Below are 10000 nucleotides of genomic sequence, written 5' to 3'. Positions count from 1 at the left end.
AGGGCGAATAGAGAAAAAAGGGGGGGTGGGACAGGAAGGGAGAGGGAAAGGGGGAGGGAATGAATAGAGAAAAAAGGGGGGATGGGAGGAAGGGGAGAGGGAAAGGGGAGGGTGAAGAATAGAGAGAAAAAAAGGGGGGATGGGAGAGGAAGGGAAAGGGAAATGGAAGGGACTTCAAGAAGAAAGGGGGATGAGGAAGGGGAAAGGGAGAGGGTGAACAGAGAAAACTAGGAGAAAGAGAGAGAAAGGAAAGGGAAATAGGGAGCGAAGGAGGTGTAGGCAGAATAGGAGGAAGAGGAGAGAAGTGGAAGGGGAGGAGATAATTTGAAGAAGGTAAGGGAAAGGGAAAGGAAGAGAGGAAGTGAAAGGTATTACTATTATGATCATTATTATTACTATTATTTTTTAAATTGTGCTGTTATCATCATTTTCATTTTTGTTATTTTCATTGTTATCATCATAAATACTAGTATCATTATCATTTGTGAATAGAAAAATGATATTGATATTAATTGTAATTGCCTTTATTATCATTATTCTTATTGTTGTTGTTACTGTTGCTGTTTTTTATTGTTATCGATATTATTGTTATTATCATTTCGATTATTATTATTATCATTATTATTATTATTATTAATATTATTATTATTATCATTATTATTATTATTATTATTATTATTATTATTATTATTATTATTATTATTATTATTATTATTATTATTATCATTATTAATATCATCATTATTATTGTTATTATTACCATTATTATTATTATTATTATTACTATTACTATTATTATTATTATTATTATTATTATTATTATTATTATTATTGATAATATTATTATTATCATCATCATTATTATTATCATTGTCATTATTATGATCATTATCATCATCGTTATTATCATTATTATTATTATCATCGTTATTACCATCATTATCATTATTATTATTATTACCATTATCATTATTTTCATGATCATCCTCATTACTATTATTATTATCATCGTTATTATCATCATTATTATTTTCCTATCAATATCATAATCTATTAAAATTCCACAAAACCAAAAAAAAAAAAGAAGTATGAGGTAACCCTCTCCCCTTATTTCCCTCTTTCTCCCTTCTACCTTTCGCCCTCCCTTCTTCCCCCTTCCCCTTCCCCAAATCCTTCTTAAATTCCCTCTTCCCTTCCCCACTTTAAGCTCCACCTCTGCATCCTCTCGCTCTCTTTCTCTGCCTCCTCTTTAACTTCCCCTCCTCCTCCTCCTTCTCCTCCTCCTCTGTTTTTCCCCTTCTCCATCTCCCTCTTTTCTCTTTTCGTTCCTCTCCTCCCCATCTCCCCCCCTCTTTTCCCTCTTTCTCCCTGCCTCCTTCTTTCCCCTCCCAAATCCTTGTTAAATTCCCTCTTGCCTTCCCCACTTTAAGCTCCACCTCTGCATCCTCTCGCTCTCTTTCTCTGCCTCCTCTTTAACCTCCTCCTCCTCCTCCTCCTCCTGTTTTACCCCTTCCATCTCCCTTTTCTCTTTAAGTTCCCCTCCTCCTCCTCCCCCTCCTCCTCTGTTTTACCCCTTCTCCATCTCCCTCTTTTCTCTTTAAGTTCCGCTCCTCCTCCTCCTCCTCCTCTGTTTTACCCCTTCTCCATCTCGCTCTTTTCTCTTTTAAGTTCCTCCTCCTCCCCTCCTCCTCCTGTTTTGCCTTCTCCATCTCCCTCTTTTCTCTTTAACTTCCCTCCTCCTCCTCCTCTGTTTTACCCCTTCCTCATCTCCTCTTTCTTTGCCCTCCCCCTCCTCTGTTTCGCCTTCCCCATTTCCCTTTTCTCTTTCAGTTCCCCTCCTCCTCCTCCTCTGTTTTACCCCTTCTCCATCTCCCTCTTTTCTCTTTAACTTCCCCTCCTCCTCCTCCTCTGTTTCGCCTTCTCCATCTCCCTTTTCTCTTTAAGTTCCCCTCCTCCTCCTCCTCTGTTTTACCCCTTCCTCATCCCCCTCTTTTCTCTTTAAGTTCCCCTATCCTCTTCCTTTCTTCCTCTCCTCCCTCTCTTCTCCCACTTCTTGTCTTCTCTCCTTCTTAACTTTCTTCTGTATATTGACTGACGGTCTAATTACTTCAATGCAGTATACTTGCCTCGAAAGAGGTGTAGGAGGAAAAGGAGGAAGAGGAGAGAAGTGGAAGGGGATGAGAGAATGTGTAATTATTTTTATTAATTTATTTAATTTTATTAATAAATATAAATTATAATTAATTTGTAATTATCATTACCATTATTATTGTAATTATTTTCATCATTATCATTACTACTATTATCATTATCATCTTTATCATTATTACAATCATTACCACTATTATTATTATTATTATCATTATTATCATATTAATCATTATTCTTAATATAACTATTATCATTACAGTATCACTATCATAACTAATATTTGAATGATTTTATTATTATTATTACCAATATTTTTTTATTATCATTATTTATTTGTATTATAAATATTATTGCTGTTATCATTACTACTATTTCTTCTGTCATTATTATCATTATCATTATCATCGTCATCATCATCATTATTATCAACATTATCATTATCATTAAAATATAATGATGGTGACACTTATAATGATGATGCTAATTATAATCATAATCATTATCACAACAGTAACGATGATGATGATGATGATGATGATGATGATGATGATGATGATGATAATGATAATAGTAATGATAAACATGATAGTAATAATGATACTAATAATTGTAATAATAATGATAATAATTATGATAAAAATAATAACGATAATGATAATAATGATAATGATGATTATGATAATAATGATAAGAATAATAACAATGATGCAGTACCATCATTATCGCTATTACTATCAGTAATATCATTATTATCTCTGTTACCATCTCAATAAAAACAGTGATAGTCATTATATTTTAATTACCATTATCAATATCGTGATTATTATCATTATCATTATTGTTATTCTTATCTCAATATGATAATGATGATAATCATAATCGTAATGACAATAATAACAGTAATAATAATGATGATGATGATGATAATAAAGATGATGGTAAAAATCATCATTTTTGTTATAATAATCATAATAATAATAATAATAATAATAATAATAATAATAATAATAATAATAATAATAATATAATAATAATTATTATTATTATAATAATCATAATAATAATAATAATAATAATAATAATAATAATAATCATAATAATAATAATAATCATAATTATAATAATGATAATAAGAAGAATAATAATAAGAATAATAATAGTAACAATAATAATAATTATTATTATTATCATTACAATGATAATGATGACGACGAGGAGGAGGAGGACAATAACGATAATAAAGATAATATTATTGTATTATTATTATTATTGCAATTATTATCAACATTATTATTGTTGTTATTCTCATCAATGACAATAACAACAACAATGATGGTGATTACAATAATAATGATGATAATAATAACAATAATAATAATAAAGATGACAATTACAACAGCAATAATAGAAACAATAATAATGATACTACTACTAATAATAATGATAATGATAATGATAATAATAATAATAAAAATGTTACTAATATTAATAATAATAATAATAATAATAATAATAATAATAATAATAATAATATGATAATAGTATTAATAATGGTAATAATAATAATAAAAATGTTACTAATATTAATAATAATAATAATAATAATAATAATAATAATAATAATAATAATATGATAATAATATTAATAATGGTAATAATAATAATAATAATAATAATAATAATAATAATAATAATAATAATAATAATAATTACTGCTTTTACTTTTATTATCATTATCATCATTACTATTACCATGCCAATAATAATAATAACTACAGCAATGACAATGATGATAACACCAATAACAACTATAACAACAACGAGAACAAAACAACGACAGGAAAGCTAAGTATAAAGATGACGAAGATGACAGCAGCAATAACAAGCAAGATCTTTTTTACCTAGAATGTAACCCATCTTGCATCACCATTTTCTCTTGAATGGAAACTTTCCGAGCCCAGACGCGCCAGCCCTCAAGTGAAGTTAATTATCTAATGGAAAATTTAACGCAGTAACTATGCAGTAAAATGCTTGTTTTAGGATTTGATAGTAATGTAGGTAGGTTGTTTGATCCGTGTATCAGAAAATATTTATATGAAGTTTGATAGATATGTTTTATGTTTTGAGTGTATCCAGATTTGCATGTTTATCGATTATTCGTCTGTTTTATTTTTATTTGTATGTCTCCATAACAGTCGTTTGTCCTATTTATATATTTAGCCGTTTGATGTGGTATCTATCTATTTGTATTCGGATATAACTCTAGATATACCTTCTTGTCTATTTTGATTTATCTATTTGGAAATGTTTGCGTTTATTTTATCACTATACCTGTTTCCTATCTAATAATGTTCTTATTTTTCTCTTTACTCTATGCAGAGATAGAATGACTGTGAAATGGATAGACAAGATACACTAATCTATATGAAAGTCATATACATATAGTACATGTGTAGCCTAATCTATACATGAACACGCTAAACTTTTAATATGAGTTCACACGCATATGTATATCGATTCCAGTATTAACGATTGAGAATGTGGAAATTTGATGCATCATAAACTCTTAGGAATGGTTGTTCTTTAGGTTTATAAACTTTTATGTAATTAAAATTCTCTTTCCCTTGAGGGCACATGATTACAATCCATAGGGACGTTGTCATTTGTACATTTGTACTTAATTTCTTTACCATTAATAAGATTTTTTATAATATGATAGTGCTTCCGATATGATACTTTCGTGTTTATGAAGTTGATCCAAAGTTCTTTTCGTTATGTTCTAAGCTTCAGAATAAGCAGAATAAGGCTATTTATTTCCTCGTGGAAACTGATTTTTATTAGTCTCGTTTAAGGTCCACAGAAGAAGCCGTAGCAAGTACATAACATGTAATAGACGAATTAGCTTAAGCGATAGTAAGCTTGAGAATACGAATTCCAAAGTAACAATAAGTACTATGAGAAATACACATTACAATCAACATGGTAACGCAAGTTGAGATGATCAACCATCTAAGGCTATAACTGGATAAATTATATCGAAACCCGGCGAAGCGAGGTCGTCGTCCGTCCCCGAGCTAGCGTGCGAGCCTCCGAGCACCCATGGAAGGTGCGGTGATATCGATCGCGTCCGCAGCCGTCGCAGTCGAGCAGCAACAGCCAGGCAAGATGGTGGAGTCAGAGCTTATGAAAGCGAACCGGGATGAAAGCTTTAAGACATTCCTTTGGAACTCAGAAACCAAACAGTTCCTCGGCCGTACCGGATCATCATGGCGTAAGTAGAGAACGTTAAGATCGGTTAGCTTTGAATGAGATATCGCAAGCATGCAAGGAGGGGTAGGCCTACACCGCGACAGCACGGCCGGCCAGGTTGGTAGTCGGGGTTAAACTGAATTGCAATATTGCATGATCCACCGGTTCTCACCTGTGTGTGGGGTCAAGCATGCGCCATGGACCTGGTCAGTCGATAGTGCAGGTGCAATGGGGGGGAGGGAGCTTCGAAAATTGGGGGAAAGGGGGGTTTTCTTGTGTCGCAGTGACTATTGTAGCCTTGCAACATTGGTGCAATAGGGCTTAGACTGTCAACATGGACGAAGAGAGGGCCAAGTTATACGCTCACGGAGGTGGAGGTATTAAGAAGTTTCTGTGGAATTCCGAAGCAGGAACATGTCTTGGAAGAACAGGACTGTCATGGCGTAAGTAAAGCCTATCTACATTTATTTGTGAAAGGATTTTTTTCCCGTGTAGGCCTACCGCGCTCGGCCTTTTTTCTGTGACCTCTATTTCTCTTTCTCGTCGAGGGCAAGCGGCTTGTTTCCGCGAACAATATTTACTTGTTTGAGGTGCGGTATTTCGGAACGGCAAACCATACCAGTTTTTGGTATAATTTTTCTAAAAAACCCTCCGTTTTATATCTACATCTTTCTATTTTCTTTCGACATTCAGTCTTACTCCGTCTCCCCCCCCCCCCTGGCTCTGTGCCTTGTGCTGGGGCCATGTTGGCACTGTTTTCATGGCGAGGGAAAAGTTGGCACAGTGTCTCGTCAGGGGGCCATGTTTCAGTGTCGGGCCGAATTAGAGCTGTTGGTGGTTACCTCATGATAGGAATTTATGTAGGGGCTGTATGTTGGGTCATTTCATGTCGGTGCTGTATGTGCCCTGTATGAGGTGAGGTTTTTTTTATTTTACATATCGAAGGTGGTATTCCGTTTAGTCCCCAACTGTACATTTCATCGTGTAATATTTGCCCCAACATATCGAGAAACCTCCATGTTGGCTCCGCATACTAAGGCACAGTGTATGCTAAGCTAGTGCAATGCAGGTTGTAGTACTATTGGCCCCGTTGTATGTTTAAAGTCTACCTAATCCGTGCAGTGGGATAAGCCATGTAGGTGCCACATTTTAAGCTTCCCTGAGTTGACACCGCATATCAGAGTACTGCCATGTTGCTTCACTCGTTTGACATGTTGACATACCCTCGTTTCAGGAGGGCACGGTCATGAACGCTGATATCGGGGCTTTGTCATGGGATAGGCACCTCTTACCAAGGTACGACCGTCTTGGCACTGAATGTCAAGGTGCCGCCATGTCGGTAGGCACTCCATTCCGAGACCCCTCCATGTTGGCATTGTATGTTAGGCTTTACATGCCAAAAGTGCTTCCATGTTAGCGCCGCATTAAGCCTGTTCTTATCTCCATAAGCCAGGCGGTTTTTCGAGCTACGTTAAAGGCACCGAAGTCTGGGAGTGCCACGGAGCGCGAAGGAGCACCGGCACCGGGTCAGGCTCTATCGATTCTTGCCGTGTTTTCACTCGATGGCCCTCGTGTTTCGTCGGCGCCGCTCCGTGCTGGGGGCTCCTCGGGTTTTGTGGCTCTTTTTTTCGCTTTTCTCGTGTTTTTTTTTTTTTTTTTCTTAATCCATGTGTCTTTATTAATCTCTGTCACTGCCCGTTTTTATCAATTCCGTCTCTCTCTCTCTCTCTCTCTCTCTCTCTCTCTCTCTCTCTCTCTCTCTCTCTCTCTCTCTCTCTCTCTCTCTCTCTCTCTCTCTCTCTCTCTCTCGAAAAAGTCAGGACTTGGGACTGTCTAAAGGTCATCTGTCCATTTTCCATCCCTATTCTTTTTACCTTTTATCCCTTCGTCTTTTTCTTCCATACGTCTTTTTCTTTTCGTTTTTGACTACTCTATGCTTGCTCTTTCCTCTACCAGTGATTTTTTTTTCTCCTGTGTGTTACTCCCCATTTTTCTCACCGTTATTTTCGATTTTTTTCTTTAGTTTTTCTCTTCCCATTCTTCCACCCACCTCCTTTCGTCTTTCTCGTCCTCCTCTTCCTCGTTCTCTCTTCCTCAGTCCTTATCTTATTCCTCGTGTTACGTAAGACTCCCCGGGAGAGATCGGGGAAGAGAAGATAAGAGACAAACGCCTTATCATTTCGCCGGTCCAATGAGGGGGGGGGAGAGGAGGGGGGAATGGGGTCAAGGAGGGAGGAATGGGAGGGGAGGGAAAGGAGGGAGGAGGAGGACGAGGAGGAGAGGGAAGAGGAAGGAGGGTGGGGAGGGAAAGGAGGGAGGAGGACGAGGAGGAGAAGGAAGAGGAGGGAGGGTGGGGAGGGATGGAGGGAGGGGGACGAGGAATAGGTGTAAGAGGAAGGGGCTGAAGACGATGGGAAGAGGAGAGGAAGGAGGGGAGGCGAGGGGAGGGAGGAAGGGAGGGGAGAGGAGGGTCAGGTATGTTCTTATCATTGTGGTATACGATCCCCTAGTTTAGCACAGGTCTTTTGGTGATTTACTGCGGGGGAAACCAGGAGGATGGGGGAGAGGGGAGAGAGAGAGAGAGAGAGATAGAGGGGGAAGGTAGGAGGGAGAGAGGAAAGCAAGGAAGGAAAAGCAGGGAGGGAGGAAAGCAAGGAAGGAAGCAGGGAGGGAGGAAAGCAAGGAAGGAAGGAAGGGAGGGAGAGAAAGCAAACAAGGAAGAAGGGAGGGAGGAAGGAAAGCAAGGAAGAACGGAGGGGAGCAAGCAAGGAAGGGAGGGGAGCAAGGAAGGTGTGTTTGTGTGTGTGTGTGTGTGTGTGTGTGTGTGTGTGTGTGTGTGTGTGTGTGTGTGTGTGTGTGTGTGTGTGTGTGTGTGTGTGTGTGTGTGTGTGTGTGTGGTGACGGGAATGATCAATACCGGTGACCTGGTCTCCGCGGCGCGAGAGGTGAGGGAGGGCAAGACAGAGAAGAAGAAGAAAAAAAGAATAAAGAAGGAAAATCATAATAGGAAAAGAAAATGAATGAAGGAGGGAATGACAGAATGAGAGGCGAGAGAAAGGGGGGAGGCAAGGAAACGAGAAGCCTTGAAAGAGGACGGTAAAAAAGAGAGTTTACTAAAGTAGAGAATTAGGGGATAGTAGATGAATGGTATTCGTCTTGAAGAGGGTAGAAAAGTCGCCGGAAAATAAGATACGGGAGTGTTACGGTGTCTTGGGGGGGGGGGGGGGGTAGAGGGGAGAGGGGGGCAGAGCAGCTGATAAGACCGCGTGTCGTAGAGCTGTTAGTGGGGGGTGATAAGGAAAGAAAGTCAGGCGCTATAGTCTCTCCCTTATCGGGTCAAGCCTACCTGAGTGGCTCCAGCGCAAACAAACCCCCACGTGGTGTTAATGAGAAAATAGGGAGAGGTGGATGTTGGGAGGGGGGGAGGGAGGGAGGGGTGGGGGAGGGAGGGAGGGAAGGAAGCGGGAGAGAGACGGTCATGAAGAGGGGGATAAGCGGGCCACGAAGAGAGGGGAAGGGGGATGAGGTGACATGCGATGAGTGAAACCTTTCTCCCCTCAAATCCCTCCTCCGCCCCCTTCCCCTCTTTTCCCTCCGCTCCCTCTCCCCTCCCTGTCTTGTCGATAAATCGACCGCGCATTCTTCCAACTTTCCCCTTCCCCTCTCCCTCCTCCTCCTCCTCCTCCTCCTCCTCCTCCTCCTCCTCCTCCTCCTCCTCCTCCTCCTCCTCCTCGTCGTCGTCGTCGTCGTCGTCGTCGTCGTCGAACTTCTTCCATTTCTTTTCCATGCCTCGTGTTCTTCCATTTCTTTTCCATGCCTCGTGTTTATTCCGACTTCTTTCAATCGCGCCCAATTAATAAGCGTTTAGTCCCCTTTGTTCGGCGTCGAATCGCAATTTCCTGCGTCGAACATCCGGCCTCCAGGGTTTGCTTGTTCGTTACGCCGGGACACCGGTTCGGGCGACCGGTTTTTCACGACCGGCGAAAGGGCCGTGGCTTGGCGTGAAGGGGGGGGGGGGGGGCTTGCGTGCACGGTTTCTCGATTGATTGGGTTGATTGGGTTGATTGGCTGATCGATTAATGGCTTGCGAAGGAGGGAGAGGAGGTCGGGGCGCCGGTCGGGGAGGTCGGCGACGGCTCTGTTAAGGCCAAATTGGTGCTTTGGCTAATTGGAGAAAGGGCTTTATCACTGCCTGTAGATAAGCAGAGCAGTCCGAAGGCGACGGTGTAGCTTGTGCGAGACCAAAGCACTGTTAAGGGAAGGGAGTCGTGTTCACTGTCGAGGGGACTTGCCGAAGGGAGAAGGAAAGGGAGACGGGTTAAAGGGAGAGAGAGAGTGTAGTCGCGAAGGGAGAAGGAAAGGAAGACGAGTTAAAGGGAGAGAGAGAGTGTAGTCGCGAAGGGAGAAGGAAAGGGAGACGGGTTGAAGGGAGAGAGAGAGAGTGTAGTCGCGAAGGGAGAAGGAAAGGGAGACGAGTTAAAGGGAGAGAGAGAGAGTGTAGTCGCGAAGGGAGAAGGAAAGGAAGACGAGTTAAAGGGAGAGAGAGAGTGTAGTCGCGAAGGGAGAAGGAAAGGAAGACGGGTTAAAGGGAGAGAGAGAA

The 10000-nt window shown here is 40.1% G+C and overlaps 1 protein-coding gene across 3 annotated transcripts in view; it reads left to right on the top strand.

Annotated features, from left to right (window-relative positions):
• The window catches only part of LOC113810268 (sodium/potassium-transporting ATPase subunit beta), a 124892-nt gene that overhangs the window by 90187 nt on the left and 24705 nt on the right, over positions 1-10000 (top strand). The window contains exon 2 of one of the 3 annotated variants that reach the window (XM_070123457.1): positions 5258-5422. In XM_070123457.1, coding sequence (XP_069979558.1) covers positions 5317-5422 — 106 coding nt within the window. In that variant the 5' untranslated portion in view covers positions 5258-5316. Of the gene's footprint in view, positions 1-5234; positions 5423-5704; positions 5844-10000 lie in introns of those variants that run through there. The other 2 variants (XM_027361978.2, XM_070123456.1) reach the window with 2 other exon arrangements.

Source organism: Penaeus vannamei, chromosome 7, assembly GCF_042767895.1.
Source record: "Penaeus vannamei isolate JL-2024 chromosome 7, ASM4276789v1, whole genome shotgun sequence".
Classification (NCBI taxonomy): Eukaryota; Metazoa; Arthropoda; class Malacostraca; order Decapoda; family Penaeidae; genus Penaeus; species Penaeus vannamei.
Note: the sequence above shows the minus strand (reverse complement) of the source record. Positions and strands in the feature narration are given on the sequence as shown.